Here is a 19,225-nt window from a genome sequence, read left to right on the forward strand (position 1 = left end):
TCTTCAAAACCTGGCTCCCCTTCAAACTTTTCTAGTCTTTTAACATATTGATCTCCTCTCCACAATCAATGGTCTGGCCCTTTTTAGTTTTCTTACAGCTTACTTTGTAATATACAATGCTCCATCTCTTATCTTTGCATTGCCCGTCTCCCACACCTAGATTGTTCTTCCTTCTAACTTTTACTTTGGGGAATCCCTGGCTTCTGTTGGGACAGCTCAAGTATTACCTCCTCCAGGAGATCTTTCCTAGTCCCTCCAGCTCCTAATGTCTTCCCCATTAAGGTTTCCTTTTATCTGTTCTTTATATTATGTGTACCTATTTATGCATATGTTGACTCTCCCATTAGAATTTAAATGAATAATTAGGAGAGTTGATTTTTATTATAGCAAAGTAATCAAGGTAATTCTCAATCACCAATTGGAAAAATGGGTAAATGGATATTAATAAAATAGAAAAACTGAATATAGCAACAATTCTGATCCAGACAAGATTTATTAATAGCATTTTTGTTACAATATTTTACAGTTATAAACATGATTCTGAATAACAAAATATGTTTCAAAGCTCATTATAGGGACTTTAGGGATTTAGAATATAAATATGTACAAAAAATTTACACAGCCTTAAAAAAGTTTTGACTAATGTAGCCCTGGGTTTAGAGGGGTTGAAATAAAGATTAAAATAATGAAGATGAAGATGAAACCTGCTTTAGGGAGATCATATGAAACAGTAAATTACTATGTTGATACTTTAAGGCACAACATATGCATGCTACTTCTAAGCAAAAAATAAAGCATGCAAAAATATTTAGACTTTTGAAAACTTTGGGAGGTGAAATTACAGTACAAAGATTTTATTTAAAATATCATGTTGAGGCTTAGAAAAAATGCAACTCAATGCAAGAAAGCCAATTCAATTTGACACATATTGAAAATAACATGTAATCATGTAATGACTAAGGTATGATAGCAGAAGCTCATTGGAAGTTTCTGATTAATAAAGCAATTATCAGATAGATGCATTATACCAAACAGCTAGTCAAGTAATGTGCTATATCAGTATTTAAAAGGTAAAGAGGCAAAGTGCTTGTGTTGTTTAAAAGAATTACTTTCCAGGAAGTGTTCGATGTCATGAAAATGGTATCTTTAACCCAACACAGAATCACAAATTATCCACATTTCTTAGTTCACAGTTCAAAGACAATTTTACCTTTTATATGAGATCCTACAAGTAAAAATGTTCCTTGTGCCCAAGCATCTCATGGGCTTCAGTTTCCATGCAACTACAAATTCTTCTTTTAATAATGAAACAACTGTGCCATCTGTGAAAAGTCCTACCTTTGATTCCTTAGGTTCTTTCAGTAGCAGGCTGAGATTCTGGCATTGGGATGTGATTTTTAATTAGGTATAACAGAACTACTAAAAAAGAAAGAAAATGTGCTCCCTATTATAATGTAGATTTGAATATTTGGTGGAAAATTGGTTTTCTTCAGTTAACTAAAACTCTTTAAAGAAACAAAGACTCATTTGGCATTTGAGTCAATGCCAAATTGACTCTCTAGGACAAGAAAATGAGACCTAATATTAATTATAAACATTAATGATTTAAAGATTTGGACATATAGTCCTATAGCCATCAAGAGAAAGTGGAAGATTATGAAAAACCAAGATAAGGGGTCCTATAAATATATGCACAAAAGTATTCTATCTTTTTTTACTTAGATGAAAATTCAGACATTACTTTCATTCATAAGATCCTATAAACAGTAAATAAGTACATACCTTTAAACAAGCAAATATGACAAAAATTTCATTCCTACTACTTACCTAAACACTGACCCTTTTAGTAGAGTTAGGAAGAAATTGATAAGAGTATAATAAAGTAGGCACATAAGACACATATATTTTGGTAATCATCTTTATAGCTAGGGAAAATTAGGATTACTATACTCCTGAGTATTTTATTTTAAAAAATGATGCAAGAACTTGAGAATAGTTACAACTGGAACTTAAATCACCAGAGCTATGTTCTCATTAGCAACCCCCTTAAAAGACATATTTCCTGTTATTTTCAGGTTTTCACAAACTCTTTTTAACTGAAAATACATTTTATCAACTGTTGATATTTCCCACTTTTAGGGAATCACTAAAAAAGCTAGTTTGAGCTTTGGGTAAATAGCTCAAACTCCTAGCACCATAAAGCAATATAATTCTATCAGAGACTAAAGGCATGACGACCACAAGTTTGGTCTTGGATTCCTTATTTCACTTTGTCATAAATATTTGGGGATTTTGTTTATAAAATTCCAAGAACTCACAATTAATTAAGTGCTTATTTAATAAGGTATCTTTGATGTGCTTGTTGTTTTAACATAAAGGGGAAAATTGTCAAGTGGCTTTGTGGGTATCATATACATTTATTTCTTTTAAAATAAAGATTCCATAATACTTAACATGTAAAACATATTCTTCAGGTATATGTTTTTAATGTTAACTTTTCTCCTACATTAACAAAGGGACTAATCAAATTTTCTTTTCCTTTCTTGGATAGTCACAAAATAATATATATATACATATGAGTTTATACCCACTCAATATTATTAGGTGAAAGTTTCTCTGTGCAAAGAGCAGAAGATGGAATTTGGAATTTATAGACATATTTTGGTTCGTCGGTTCTTGTTAGTTTATCTTTTTCTTCATCCTTACTATTTTGTTTAGATATTTCCTTGGGTTTTAACAAATAAAGTTGTACTTCAGATTCAAAATCCAAGAGAAGTGATTTGGCCAGAGATTGTATCTCCCTGGAAGCAACGTCAGATATTCTATCATCATGGGCATTTGTTGAATCAGAAAGTGATGTAAACAGACTGAAGTTATCATTAAAATGATTGGTCAAGATACAAATATTTTCAACACAATTCTTGAGCAGAATAACATCACTGGAGGATCCTAATCCTATACAGGGAGAAAAACAAAACAAAACAAAAAAAACAAAAAAACTAATCAACTCAAGTTTTCTAGGCATTTCTAATTTTTGCAACTTAGTAATTTTCTTTTAGGTCAAATATAAGCTAAGTACCACAAGGCATTTAAAACTGATAAGAAGAAATAGTCCTTGTTAGCAAGGAATTACTTATTAAATATTATTTACTAGTTAGTAAGGACTATTCCTTATTAACTAGTAAATCTTTATCTCTGCAATAGTCATTCCATAGTCACCTTTAATTATGTGGACTTTTATTAACTGAGAAAAAATGATTAGGTGTTATAACTAATACCCAGACTTAGTACATATCACTCCTGCACTTCAAAGTGTAGATAACACTTGAGTTAAACACTAAAAGAAGAAAAAGATTCTGGAAGGCAGGAAGGAGAAGAGAGTACATTCAAGCATCGAGGGACCACCTGAATGAACACAGATGAGAGGTGTCAAGCTAAGAACTGATCAAGTAGCCTATTTTGACTGGAAAGCTGAATATGTGAAGGGAAATGATGGCAAATAAAGGTGGGAATGCAGTTGAAAGTCATATCATGGAAGGCTTTAACTGCTAGGACGAGGAGTTTGTATTTTATTATATAGACCATTGATATCAAACTCAAATAGAAATGAGGTCACTAAACTGCACCTAAGGAAACCTGTAGGCACATATTGGCTTAGAAAACTATGTATTAACATTATCTACATCTTATTTTTATTTATTTTGCTAAATATTTCCCAAATGTAATATGTAATCTGGTTCTGGTGGCAGTTGGCAATATTTTGGATGGCATGAAGACCCAAGTTGTGTGCGGAGGAAACATCTCTGTTCCAGACATCAGGAAATCATTGAAGATTTCCAAGCAGAGGAGTGACAAACATATTTGTGCATTAAGGAAGATTACTAGAGAGAAAACAGATTAGAGTCAGGAAGATCAATTAGAACATTATGACATATCAGGTAAGAGGTAAAAGTTTAAACTGGCATGAAAAGGGAAACAGAGGTAGAACTGAGAAATATAATAGTGATAACATCAATAAAAATAGGGAGGCTGAGAGGAAGGACAGTTGATTCTCTAAGAGACAAATGTAACTGTTTGGAATATTCTGAATTTGAAGTACTGGTAGGACATCCAGGGAGACATGCCTAGTTAATAGTTGTATGATTATATATATACTTAGGAATTCATCTATAGAAAAGTAAAATTTGAATTTATGAAGTTTATGATATCTTAAAGGGATAAACTGTGGAGAAGAGGGCTAAGGACTGAATTTTTGGGGAAGTCCAATAAGTGAAGGAGGCTCATAAACCAGAGGAGGCAAAAAGGAAAATCAAATGGGCAGGAGAAAACCAGGGGAGTAGTGTCACAGAAGTCAATGAAGAAGAAAAAATTCAGGAAAATCAGTTGTCAACAGCATTCCATGCTGCCAAAAAGTCAGGCAGGAAGACACCTAGGAAAAAAAAATCCAACCCAAAACTAACAGATTTAGCACTTTAAAAATCTGCTAGTGATCTTTAGAAACAATTTTAGCAGAATGGTAGAATTAAAAAGCCAGAATGTAATTAGTTGAGGAAAGACGGCAAAGTAAGGAAATGAAGTTCACACTTTCCCCTATTTTTTCAGGAGTGAATTGAAAAACAAAAGCTTAAAAATATTGAAGAGTTAAAGTCAGTTTTTTTTTTGAGGGTAAAGGAGATGAGTAACAGGTGCTAAATAAATTAAATGTCTGTTGAAGTGGAAATGGGTATCAATTATTATGTCAATTAAGTCAATAACTATACTTGAAGTTAAAGTTGATGAAGAAAAGTAAGAGTCAGCTACTACTAGAAATACTAATGAAAGTGGAAGACAAGTGTGCTTATAAGAAGATGTTTTAATAAAACAATGAATCTCATTTGGAGTAAATACCTTTTAATGTAGAAATAACAATTTGACTAATTTGTTCTAAGCAATCCTTCAACTTCAAGAATTCTGTAGCAAAATTGATTAGCTTCTCCGCATCTTGGTATACCGACTCTTCATCTTTAACTTGAACTCTAAAACCCTTCTGTATTTACAAAGCAAAGTTTATTTAAAATGTGCAGTAGAATCACAAAGCAGTAAAACTTTATCAAAAGGACTTTCAATAGCTATAATCTTATTATTATGTTAAGTAGTTTTGAAATAAAATTTTTGCAACAATATTTTGAAAGTTAAGAAATATCAAGATAAAATTGTGAAGTTATGCTTCAAATGAAAAAATTCCGTGAATACATCCAGCCATTCTGGACAGCAGTATGGAACTATGCTCAAAAAGTTATCAAACTGTGCATACCCTTTGACCCAGCAGTGTTACTACTGGGCTTATATCCCAAAGAGATCTTAAAGGAGGGAAAGGGACCTGTATGTGCAAGAATGGTTGTGGTAGCCCTCTTTGTAGTGGCCAGAAATTGGAAACTGAGTGGATGCCTATCAAATGGAGAATAGCTGAATAACTTGTGGTATAGGAATGTTATGGAATATTATTATTCTGTAACAAATGACCAGCAGGATGATTTCAGAAAAGCCTGGAGAGACTTACATGAACTGATGCTGAGTGAAATGAGCAGGACCAAGAGATCATTATATACTTCAACAACAATACTATATGATGATCAATTCTGATGGAAGTAGCCCTCTTCAACAATGAGATGAACCAAATCAGTTCCAATTGAGCAGTAATGAATTGAATCAGCTACACTCAGCGAAAGAACTCTGGGAGATGACTGTGAACCACTACATAGAATTCCCAATTCCTCTATTTTTGTCCACCTGCATTTTTTTTGGTTTCCTTCACAGGCTAATTGTACACTATTTCAAAATCCGATTCTTCTTGTGCAGCAAAATAACTGTATGGACATGTATACATATATTGTATTTAACATATTTAACATGTATTGGTCAACTTGCCATCTGGGGGAGGGGGTGGGGAGAAGGAGGGGAAAAACTGGAACAAAAGGTTTTGCAATTGTCAATGTTGAAAAATTACCCATGCATATATCTGGTAAATAAAAAGCTATAATAAAAAATTAAACAAAACAAAACAAAACAAAAACAAATCTAAGAATTCCTTCTTAAAATTTAAATTAAATCCTTTTACATTATTCTAACAAAAAAAAGTTGTTTTAAATGAAAAAACGGAGAAGGGAAAGTGGCAGAATACAAAGGTAGTGGAAGGATAAGTTTGCTATCTGACCTGGCAAGGAAAATCTGTATTATTACTAGATGACCCTTGTCAGATACCTATTAAATGAATCTGAATGAATTGAGGTCTTATGATCTTCATAAAAATGTAATATTGTGACAGGTCAACTTAATGTAAACTTTCTATGTACATTTACAAAGAAAGACAATACGAGGATGGAAATGATAAATCAAAATGAGGATTAAAATAAAAAGAAATAAATTAATTATGGAAGTGACTTTGTAGATTAAAAGCACTTTATAATGGGTATATAAATAATACTATTCAATTGTACTTAATATCAATTATTCAAGTAGAAGGGCATCATGATAAAATGAAAAGAAGATGGGATTAGGAACCAAAAGGATCAAGATGACATTCATCTCTCAGCTAATGGAAGTGTGTCACTTAAAATCCCTGAGATTCTATTTCCCTATGTTTAAAACTAAAACAATTTAAATCTGCATCATTAATTTGTTGTGAAACTCAAATTCTTTGGTGTCTGACATATAGTAAGTGTGCCTAATGAATGCTTACTGATTGAAACACTGTTACAGATAGGAAATTATTATCTTTGGTTGCTATCACTTTGAGATTTATGCTACATATTTAGAACTGTTGAACAGAAATAATTCAGGAAGGTGAAAAAAACTAAGCTTCAATTAAATAAAAAAGAAAATCAACTGAAATGAATTATAATATTTAAGGAGAAGATTTTAGGTGTCTCATACCTTTTTCCAATCAGCAATGATATTTTCAAAGGATCTGATCAATGCCATAGCATTAGTTTTCATCTTTTCTAGAACCTATAAAGGAATTGAAACTATTTAGACAGATTTAATAAGAACTACATAATCCCAGATTCTTTACCTGAAAAGAGGTAATGTTGGTATAATAAAAATAAACAAAACAAAACCCTCTAGCTAGGAGATCAGGACATATTGGTTCTTGTCCTAGCTCTGAAACACTGGGATCTTACATACAGCACCTCTTTACTTACTTACATATACCACCTTTTCCTGGGCCTCAGGTATCTAAATTCATAACAATAATAGGTTAGGCTAAATCAGTGATATCAAACTATAACAGAAAGGAATCTTTGTGGGCTGCATATTGTATTGGAAAAATCACAAAATAACACTGTTTTGTACTGTATTTTTATATATTTTGGCAAATATCTATCAAATATATATATAAATTTTATTTGATTATTTATTATTTTTATTTTATTTTATTATATTTTAACCTGGTTTCCCCTCTACTCAGACAGCAGGCCAAGAGTTTGCACCACTGGGCAAGCTAGATCATTTCCCAAGTCCTTTCCAGCTCTAAAATTCTATTATTTTAACATCTTATTCTAGATCATCAAGTTAAGATCCTGCCTCCAGACACAAAACTTGAAGAAGGCAAGAAAGATATATGACAAATAGGACCAATACTGTTAAACAGACTACTACTGCAATCCAAATCACTGCATAATGAGAAGACTTGAAATTCCCATACTCCTGGGGGCTTAAATAATGGGAAAATTATCAGTAGTTGTTCAGGCCAGGTCATCAGTGGAGACTCTAGGCTCAGGCACACCCAAGAAAGCAAACTCTTGCATCACACCAGAAAGAAGTAAAAAGTATAAAGTGAAATGAGCTCAGAGGATGTGCTACAAATCCCTCTCCTCACAAGCAAGTCACCAGAAAGACAGGACCAATGGGAGATAGGATATCTAGTTAACAACAGAGAGACATTCTCATGTCCAAGTCCCTTACAAAAAGAGAAGCTATACCTGGGAACAGAGACACACTGAAGAAAGATACCTGGGAGATGAAGAGGCTTCAAGCAGTACAACCTTATGTACTAGAAAATATGCTTGCTAGAGACCAATTAGAACCTTCCAATTACCAAGAATCAAGAATTTATCCTTTGGCCACATGTTTTCAATATGTGTCTTCACAACCACTGTATTCATAGTGTACACAGCTTAAGGAAAAGACAGGGTCAAGGAAAAAATGTTTAAGGCCAGGAAAATCTGGACATGTTTGTAGATAATAGATTAAGTGCCATTAGATAAGGAAAAACTGAAGCCTATTAAAGACAGAGATGATCCAAAGAGCTGGCTCCAGCAGGAACTGGAGGGGATGTTACTAAATAACAATAGCAGAAGAGGAGAAAATGGGGAATGATGAAGAAGGGTTTGAAGATATAAAGTGGGGCAGTAAGAGATTTGTTCTGCTTAGGTCTCAAGGGCAGAAGTAGGAACAACAGGAAGAAGCCAAAAAGAGGCAGAGTTAATTCAAGGAAAAATTTCCTAAAAATTATACTTGTCCAAATGTGAAACATGCTGCCTTGAGAAGGAATAGATCAATGCACTGAAGAACAAGCTGGATGACCAGAGTGGTCAGTTTAAGAAATAGAGGTAAAGAGGAAACATGTAGCATAACCCTTACAAAACAAGACATAAACTGTCAGGAGTGAAGAACACCCATTTGGCTAGGCCAAACTGTCAAGAGTGGGTCAAGTTTAAAAAGGCTAGAAAGTTAGACTAGAACTACTTGGTGAAGGGCCTTAACTGGCAAACAATGGAATTTATATAGGATCCTATAGTAAGAGAGAGACACTAAGGGAGTGTCATACTCAGACCTTAGCTTAGAAATATCACGTTGGCAGCTATGTGGCAAGGAAAAAGATTTGAGGCAAAGAGATTCCTTAAGAGATAAGAGATGGTCAGAGTCTGAACTAGGGTGGCTATCAGAATGGAAAGAAGAGGACATATACAAGAAATGTGGAAGTGGAATCAACAAGCCTTGGCAGCTGACTGCATATGTGATTGAAACATATTACTGAAATGAATAGAGCCATCTACACTCAGAGAGAGAACTATGGGAAAAGAATGTGAACTACAACATAGCATTTTCACTCTTTCTATTATTGTCTGCTTGCATTTTTGTTTTCCTTCTTAGGTTTTTTTTTCTTATCTTTCTAGATCCGATTTTTCTTGTGCAGCAAGATAACTGTATAAATATGTATACTTATATTGGATTTAACATATAATTTAATATATTTAACATGTATTGAACTACTTGCAATCTAGGGGATGGGGATGGGGGGAAGGAGGGGAAAATTTGAACAGAAGGTTTTGCAAGAGTCAATGTTGAAAAAATTATCCATGCATATGTTTTGTAAATAAAAAGATTAAAAAAAAGACACATTACTGAGACAGCAACCCTGAAAGACTGGGACAATGGTAGTCCTTTTTACTACAATAAGCAAGGTCAGAAGAAGGATGAGGGCAGTGGGGAGAGAAATAGATTTTAGGTAGGATAAGTCTGAAAAGATCTGCAGGATATTTGGTTACAAATATCCAATAAGAAGCTGATCTAGCTCTGGACTGAAACTATAGAAGGAATGGCAAACCACTCCAGTACCTTTGCCAAAAAAACCCACCAAATAGGTGAAGAGTTGGACACAACTGAAAAACAACTGAACAACAAAAAAGATAATAGAGAGGACTGGGAGTCATGTGCATGACAATGGGAGTAGATAAGGTGAGGAGAGGTAGAGAACAGGAGAGATGCATGGTTTGGGAGGGGAAGAACAAGGATTATGGAAGAGAACACTAAAATTAAAGTATGTGTTAGGCATGATGATCCAGCTAGGAGAATGAGGAGTAATCAGACAAATGGGAGAAGAACTTAGGAGACAACAGTGTCATAAAAATTTAGAGGAAGAGACAGTAGTCAGAAGTTAGTCCAATATTATCAAATGTAGCAGAGAAATCAAGAAGGTGAGAAGTGAAAAAAGTTGTGTGATGGGGTCATAAAGAGATCATTATAACATCTGGAAAGCAGTTTCAACCTATTGATAAAGTAAGAAGAAAGAATTCAAAAGACTGAAAAGAAACTGAAAGGGAAATAAAGATGATGGATATAGATACCTTTTTCTAGGATTTAGCTGTGAACTGAAGATTTATAGGATAACAGTTTGAAAATCTGATAGGGTCATGTTAAGGTTTTTTAAGGATGAGGGATACCTGGGACATGTTTGTAGGCAGAAGGAAACAAGTCAATACTAAGTGAAAGACTGAAGATCAAACAGATAAGAAGAGATAATTGTTCTGTACAAGACAGGAAGAAAATGGGGTCAAGGTTAATGCAGAAAGTTGGCTCTGTTGAAGAGAAGGACTGTCTTTACCAGAGAGTAGTCAATAAACACTAGTGGCTTCCAATTGCTTCTAGGATCAAATACAAAATGTGCTGTTTGACATTCAAAGGCCTTCATTCTTATCTCCCTCCTATCTTTTCAAACCTTACTCTACTACATGTACTCTCTGATCCAGTGACATGAATTTTCTGGTTACTCCAAAAACAAGACAATACCATCTTTACTGGTTAGAGATCATAAAAAAAAAGGGAGAAAGACTCACACGTGCAAAATGTTTGTGGCAGCCCTTTTTATAGAGGCAAAGAACTGGAAATTGAGTGGATGCCCATCAGTTGGGGAATGGCTGAATAAGTTATAGTACATGAATGTTATGGGATATTACTGTTCTATAAAAAAAAGTCAGCAGGATGATTTCAGAAAGGTCTAGAGAGACTTATATGAACTGATGCTGAGTGAAATAAGTAGAACCAAGAGAACATTGTACACAGCAACAACAAGATTATGTGATGATTCTGACACACATGGCTCTTTTTAGCAATGAAGAGAGTCGGCCAATTCCAATGGACATGAGGTGTAGAGAACCATCTGCATCCAAGAGAGAGGACTATGTGGGCTGAATGTGGATCAAAGGATAGTGTTTTCACTTTTGTCGTTTTTGTAGTTTGCTTGCTTGGTTTTTTTCATCATTTTTTCCTTTTTGATTTGATTTTTCTTGTGCATCATGATAAATTTGGAAATATGTTTAGAAGAATTGCACATGTTTAATTACATTGGATTACTTGCTGTCTAGGGAAGGAGGAGATGAGGAAGGAGGGAGAAAAATTTGGAATAAAAGGTTTTGCAAGAGTGAACTATCTTTGCATATGTTTTTAAAAATAAATTTTTTAACATAAATAGCTAAGTAAAAAAGAAAAAGTAAAAACAAAACCAAAAAAGAATCAAGACACTACTTCTCTCAGCTGCAGGTATTTTTCTCTGGCTGTTCCCCATGCCTTGAAGCTCTCCCTCAACTCCAACATTTGATCACTTTAGATTCCTTCAAGTCCCAATTAAAATCCCACTTTCTTCAATATACTTCTTCAATGCCTCCTAATTCTAGTGCCTTCCTTAAATTAACTATTTCCTATTTCTTCTGTATATAGTTTGCTTTATAAATTTGATATATTTATTTGCATGTTGTCTGAAGCATTAAATTGCAAGCTCCTTGAGGGCAGAGACTACCTTTTGCTTCCTTGTTATATCCTCAGAGTTTAGCACACTGCCTGGCATAGAGTAGGCATTTAATAAATACTGATTGAGTAATAAAGAAAAGAATAGGGGATAATGTCAGTGGATTTTGAAATGTAGAAAAGGAAAAAATAGGGAGCCTGAAGTATAGAGAAAGGCCTCCAACTTGTCAGGCAGATCCTATATGAAGATCTATGGAAAAATAAGGACAATAATCACACAGGAGAAAGTATTGATGGAAGAAGTACAAACATTTATGAGTTCACATATTTAATAAAGTAATGTAGAATGTTAACATGTTATAGTTATCACCTAACATAATCAAGTAGCAACTAAATGAATTTACCAATATTTATAAGATAATATTTAGGATACAGAAAAGTCATTTTTGCTAGAAAATGTGAAAATAAAATATTTATGTCATTTAATTCATTTGAATAGATTTTGTCTGGGTCTAATATATGAAAGACACCTTCTACTAAAGTCTTATTCTAATATTTCAACATAGTGTAGATAAGGCCTTATATTCTCAAAGACTGTAGAGCAATAGATCATGTGATCTGGAAGGTACTGCTGAGCTAGACAAATCTGGAGTATGGGCCTACCTATGGACCATGTGGCTTTGTCTAAGGACTAGATTAAACAAGACAAAAGTTATATCTAAATCACAAGAAAGCTTTGGGATAAGATTTTATTTAGAGATTATATTGTGATATAACAAATATAATATATTATATTGTGATGTAATAAAAAACTGTGCCAATTGCTATTTTGCTCATTGCATATTTGCTGATTAATTCATTCATTAGTTGAGATACTACAGTCAATCTTTTAAAATGGAGTTTCCAGGAAAATGGAAATATTATACTAATAGCATTTTTTTATATTCTCATAGTTAACAAATAACCATATAATAAAGAATTCATAAAAACTTGTCACAAATGCATGCCTTCCCATAATATGTCAAGTAAAGAATTAACAATATAGTAGGTATTTGAATACCATGAATTTTAATAATTCTGAAAAGGAATGCTTTTAAATAGATTCATTTATTACAAGAAAAATAAAAGCATTAGGACACTGCATTGAAATTTGTCATCACCAGATCTAACCCAGATTTTCCTAATTCTGCTACTACCTGAACTATCAGTCCATAATTTATTGCTAGGATAACCTTCAAAAAGAGCAACCACAAAATGGGCACTAGGTGGCACTGCTACATTTCAATTTCAGGAATTATTTCCACATTACTAAGAAAAAGCATAACAAAATTCAGCAGAATGATCATTGAAAGGAGGAGAGAGTGCTACAACTAAAGCTGTACCACAAAATGCTACTGTGATAGTAATATTGATCTTTAAAGTCATATATGTAAAAAAAAGTAGAGATTCTATAAGTAATCAATCTCTTATGCAAGAAAATAGTTCAACTATCTATATTTCTAAAGGACTGATATTATTCTGAAAGTCAACTATCAAATTTGCATTTACAGCCAGTTGTTACTTAAACTAAGGGAATCTGGACCATAATGCAGACTACCTATATCCCTCCCCTTTGGATCTACCCTCTTTGGCGGCTCTAGATAAGTAGCCAGAAGGGCTTCAGTGCCTGGAGTGGAGGACATTGCATAGTTTCATTGGTACTGCTGTTGCCCCCATCATCACAGCCCTTGCCAGTCTGCAGCCTGTCATGGAGTAAATTTTTCTAATGTAAATTTACATAAATCAAGAACTCTCTCTATAGGATACTCACTCTATTGGGCTTTTATTACAATTATATAATCAGTAAAAAATTTTCTTTCATCTTACCTTATTTTGTGAGCATTGTAGTTTGAAAAGTTCAAGTTTATGCAGAAGCTGCCCTATTTTTTCTAGTCCACAATCCAAAAGAATATTCAGACCAAATCTTACTCCATCACAAATAGCATTTATGAACTCCTCCTAAAAATCAAATATTGTTTTATATTAAACAAATTATTATGGAATAGTTTTACTGGAATTTACACATACCTTTAGGACCATAATATATTTTGTAATCATTAGGTAGATAATGACTATTAGGCTAAAGAATAACAAATGATCAATGTTCTATATTATTTATAATTAGTAAATCTTTGATTTGGGGTTTAATTTGTTCTTCTAGTAAGAAAAAAATAATTATTTGTTACTTCAGTTTTATGTTCTGATGACAAACCTCAGTACCAAAAAACCCATTAAATCTGCATTCCTCACAGATAGCCTTTATCAATTCAGATAAATTTGTAGAAATTCAAATTCAGTCTCTTTTTTGACAAGGGAAAGGGGAAAGAACCTGTGATTCAATTGCTATGAGGAAATCTAAATGTGAACAGTCCTCCCACCAATGCTGATCAACAACCCATCAGAAACTTAAGAGTTGAAAGGGAATTTTGCCTGTTGTCCTAAGAGGTTAAGTGACTTGCCTACAATCACACATGAATCAGAGAATGTTTTTTTTTGACTCCAAAGTCCATTATGACACAGACTATTTTTTACTAATGACTAATGATTTTCATTAAAATAGAAAGAATATCTTCTTTAAAACAAATGAATAATCTTTATGATGAAATAGAAATAGGGGCCCTATTTATTATCAATCTCTTAGCTGTCCTCAAAAAGGCAACAATATATGAATGCCTTAAGAAAAAAAAAAAAAGGCAAAATCATATTAAAACCCCAAAATAAAAAACAAACCACAGTTTTACAGATTATTTAAAAATTTTAGGATTATTCAAAATAGTTTAGAGTTTCATAGTTTTGAATTTACATATTGACAAGGTTTTAATCTTCTAAAATAATGCTATATTTTGAATGAAATGAATAATCAAAGTAAATAAATACTATACAATGGTGATATCTCAATACTGTAAATGATTTTTCATTAATTGGCTAGTTTTGATTATATTCCTGATAACAGATCATTAAGGCTACCAAGATAGAAAGATAAAATACTTTTCTAAAATGTCAATAGTATTTTATTTTCCCAATTGCATGTAAAGATAGTTTTCAAAATTAATTTTTGTAAGATTCAGAGTTCCAAATTTTTTCTCTCTCCCTGCCTTACCCTCCTCTTTCCTTAAAACAGAAAGCAATCTGATGGAGGTTACACATGTACAACAAGATAACATGACTTTTTAAAAATCATTTAGTGAATCAACTAAATTTAGAGCAAAATACACATAAAGATTTTAAAATACTTCAAAGCTTATATATAAACTTTTGAAATTTATGTAACAGATCTTTGTTAGGATTACTAAGTGAGAACTGAGGTTGTCTGGACAGTGACAAGGTGAGAATTCAGGTTTTCTGGACAATTACAAGGTGAGAACTCAGGTTGACTTGATAGAGGGGGCAAGCTCATTGGCTGGGGTGGTTCTTCCCAGAAGCCCTTGCATTATCCCACGCCCATTCTCTGGGAGAATAAAAGAGAGGACTCTCAGAGAAAGAAGAAGACTCTGAATTGCATCAGGCTTGACGGGGCTCTCTGCAGGAAGGGAAGTCACTTCTTTGGACAAGAGTTAACAGCAACTGCCTGGAGACAACGGTTCGTTACAGGAAGAAGAATCTGTCTGAGAGATTTGAGTAGACACAGCAGATCTCTTCCCAGAGAGCGATCCAGCAGCTTCTAGAGACGACAGCTCGCAACAGATCTTTTCTTTTTTTTTCTTTTTTTTAAATTTTATTTATAATTTTTTCACAGTATATATGCATGAGTAATTTTTTTAATAATATTATCCCTTGTATTCATTTTTCCAAATTATCCCCTCCCTCCCTCTACTCTCTCCCTTTGATGACAGGCAATCCCATACATTTTACATATGTGTAACAGATCTTTTCTAGAAAACTAAAAACTTGTCATAGACTAACAAAAACTCATTACAATAGAAACCCTCTTACATCCCTTCACCCTTATGTTTTTAAAAATATATATAATCCACTTTACCTGAAGATTCACCACTTTATCCCTATTGTTTTCTGAAAGATGAAATTTGGCTCCTTTAAGAACTGCTATCTGTCCGACATATCTTAATGCTTGTAGCACAGTGTGGATAATTTTCTTTTGAATCTCAGTCACCATTGAGGAAATATCTGAACAGCAGCCCTGAAACATTAAAATTGGCCAGCATGTTAGATTGGGAAGGTTAGAAATAAGAAAGCAGTGACAAGAAAATCTGAGAAAAGTAATTTAACAGACAATAGTACAATGACCATTTGTTGTTGTTCAGTCACATTTGATTTTATGACCTCATTTGGGGTTTTCTTGGCAAAGATGCTGGAGTAGTATGGCATTTCCTTCTGCTGCTCATTTTTACAGATGATGAAACTGAGGCAGATAGGTTTTTGATTTAAGTGACTTATCCAGTATCACACCGCTAGGGTCTGAGGCTAGATTTGAACTCAGGCCTTCCTGACTCTAGGCCCAGTATTCTAGTCATTGAGCACCTAATTGTCCCTATAGTTCACGGAATTTTGAACAACTTTCAGATTTAAATAACTACAAAAATGTATAGAATTTTATGATTTCAATTTTATCCTTAAAAAAAAAAAAAACAACTTATCCTATTTCTCTATTTTTATTTTTTTAATAATAAACATATGAAAGACAATGTGAAGTAGCAAACGACTGGCTTTGGAGTCAGAAAGATCTGGGTTTAAGTCTTACTTTTGCCATATACTGACTCTGTGACTAGGAAGTTACTTAATAAACCTAATCATTTGTCTTAGTTATTATCAATGAGATAATACTTGTAAAGTGTTTCACACATAGTAAACATTTATTGTTATATTCTTTTCACCTATCAAGATCCCAGACAATTCTCCAAAACAATGATTTGCAAAACAATTGTTAATATTCATTGGTGTAAGACATTCCTCACTGAAAGCGCCCTATTATAGCTCTATAAAAAAAATAAAACAAAGATAAACCAGATTCCTAGAATTTGATTTCAAGGATAGCATATTAAAACTGAGAAAACATTTATGGACACCTATATTATCAAATACCTATATGTACACATCTTCCTTCTAAGCCAACTCTAAGCTCATCATAAAATGAAGCTAAGGTTGAGTTCTTGAAGCTATATTTTTATTTTATTAATTTTTGCTGAGGCAATTGGGGTTAAGTGACTTGCCCAGGGTCCTACAAGCAGGAAATGTTAAGTATCTTCATGGCTGGTGCTCTATCTACTAAAACAACTAGCTGCCCTGAAGCTACATTTTTAAAAGAAACACCAGTGAAAAAGAAGCTCTGTAAGTCCTATCATACTGGTTAGGGTTCATCAAGTAAGGTCTAGTGACTAACTATACCATTACTATTTGAGGACAGATCTAATTGAGTTCAGAGAGGTTCATCACCAGATTGGCACAAGAGCTCTAAAATCTTCAACCATTGTAATTGTTTGTCCATTTTATAAAATTGTAACCTGTGTAAATGAAGCTAACACCCACATTAGAAGAAAAAAATTTGTTTCAGACCCCATTTCTTTACTATAGACAACTGTCCAAACCCCATGCAGACCTGCTTTGCAAATTACAACATTATCGAGTTGCCACTATGAAGGGGCTTGTCCAAGGTGTCATAGCCACTATGGGTCAGAGTGGGGAGCTGAAAGCAGGGCTATACATACTGTGTCAAGATGGCTCTCTTCATACATATTAGTAAAATTACAGCTTCCTTAAGTATTAATACTTGGATATTTATATATACAAATATATATATGTATATACACACATATGTAGTATGTGCTCTATTGAGATTTATCAGGGCATCTTAACAACCAGAAAAGTTCTTCATATTTGTCACTGATTTCATCAGCAAATACTTTCCAAGGGTTTAAGGAAAACTCTTTATTTTAGAATGCTATTTTAGAATCCTAGCCATGACTTATTTTATAGAAAACTGGCAGAATATGAAATATAAACTGTAAAATATACGCTAACACTGTAAGCAACCTAAAATATAAAAACTGTACCTTGCATAATGTAGTAACTGAAACAATTTTGTATTTTGGAGTACTGTAATGCTTTTTTGGGAAGCTTTTCAACTGGGAGGTTGCAAAGAAGCTGCTCTGTGCCTAAGTAGCCAGTATAGTTAGAACTTGGTTTTGTTCAGCTTCTCTCCTGGACTTTTTCCTTCCTGTTTCACAGGTCCACTCATTCTAATTCATGTTCTTTCCTCTATCTCATACTGTTATCTCATAATACAGTACATAATGCAATTTTTGTATTAAATATATTTAATTATTAAATTGTTGGGTAGGCAACTTGTCCACTTATTATTAAATACTCATAGCACAAGTTTAAATAGACAAAGAATAAATGCATAATATTTTACTACATTTGAAGGGAGACTAGATATCTATATACAAATTATGTTAATTACCCTGATGTACAGAATTTAGCTAAAAAAGTTTTATATAAAAGACAACTTCCAAGAAAGCCTTTTCCAATAGCAAAAACTTTCAAGTACTAAAACAGAGGAAAATCCACTGATTAGAACAAGATTTTGGCATTTTTCCTTAAAGATTTTTTAAGATCAAATAGTTTTGGTACCTCAAGAAGAGAGTTACTAAATTATCTGTAAATCAAAATTTCAAAGACAATTTGATGTCAGGGGATGAATTCAGACGAATTTACCTGCAAAAACAATTGTAAATATCCTCCCAATTTTTTAACTTCCTGTGTTAAGTCGTCATCAGGTCTTGAAGTAGATTGTGGAAAATCATCAAGCCAATGTTTGGTTAGAACAACAAGCTGTTCAAAAGCAGATGTCATTTGTATACAAAATAACTGAGTTGCTCGATCAGTAGAAAAAACTACAATAAAATAAAACATTAATTAGCAACAATCTCCTGATAAAAGAAAACTTTACTCTGAACAACACAAGTACATTTTAATATGGTCAAAAACAATCCATAAACAACAAGCAATAATTCAAATTAAGGCAGAAAATATAGAAAGTAATGATTAAAAAGTTGAGATGGCACTCACAAGTATCTTGACTTTCTTCATCTTGTTGTTCATAAGCTTTTGAAATGGCAATCATACAAGAATGAATTTTAAGAAAACTGGTAATTAAGCTGTCTTCCATAGTCTTTTCCTCATCATCATTTTGACTTAGGAAATCTAATGCTGAACCAATCAATTCCTTGCAAATTCCAGGCAAGAAAGATTCTGCTGAATTTGAACAAATACTGTCTGATTTCTCCATTAAACCTATATAAATAGAAAATAACAAATAAAAAGATAGCAGTTGTACCCAGTACTCAATCTTTGAAACAAATCTTTTGAAGGAACAATCTAAGTATAGCAGAGAACCAACCCAATACATTTTCAAAAATCATTACTATATAATTTCCTTGTGTTCTTTTTCTACAAGGCAAAGCTAGAATGACTAATATTACACAGTGGAATAAGCAATTGTAATAAACACATTTATTTGTAATAATAGAATAAATTCCTCTACAGCAATAATAATCCTCAATAAATGAAATTTATAGATGAGCAGCAAATTTTAACCAAGTTAAAATAGTTTCATCTCCTCCCTTATCAGAAACTTCATCATAACTTAATATTCTCTAACTGAAGGTACTTAACTAATACATAGGAAAGAAAGCAGAAAACTTGGCAAAAATAAAATACAAAT

At 33.0% G+C, this 19,225-nt stretch overlaps 1 protein-coding gene across 2 annotated transcripts in view; it reads right to left on the reverse strand.

The window, feature by feature from the left end:
• Window positions 1-474: 474 nt before the first annotated feature.
• The window catches only part of KIF14 (kinesin family member 14), a 58,876-nt gene continuing 40,125 nt past the window's right edge, over window positions 475-19,225 (reverse strand). For both annotated transcript variants that reach the window (XM_074308717.1, XM_074308718.1), the window contains exons 25-31: window positions 18,571-18,795; window positions 18,217-18,395; window positions 15,524-15,682; window positions 13,372-13,503; window positions 6,913-6,987; window positions 4,888-5,026; window positions 475-2,955 (exon numbers count right to left, since the gene is read on the reverse strand). In XM_074308717.1, coding sequence (XP_074164818.1) covers window positions 2,582-2,955; window positions 4,888-5,026; window positions 6,913-6,987; window positions 13,372-13,503; window positions 15,524-15,682; window positions 18,217-18,395; window positions 18,571-18,795 — 1,283 coding nt within the window. In that variant the 3' untranslated portion in view covers window positions 475-2,581. The remainder of the gene's footprint in view (window positions 2,956-4,887; window positions 5,027-6,912; window positions 6,988-13,371; window positions 13,504-15,523; window positions 15,683-18,216; window positions 18,396-18,570; window positions 18,796-19,225) is intronic.

Source organism: Sminthopsis crassicaudata, chromosome 4 (genome assembly GCF_048593235.1).
Source record: "Sminthopsis crassicaudata isolate SCR6 chromosome 4, ASM4859323v1, whole genome shotgun sequence".
NCBI lineage: Eukaryota > Metazoa > Chordata > Mammalia > Dasyuromorphia > Dasyuridae > Sminthopsis > Sminthopsis crassicaudata.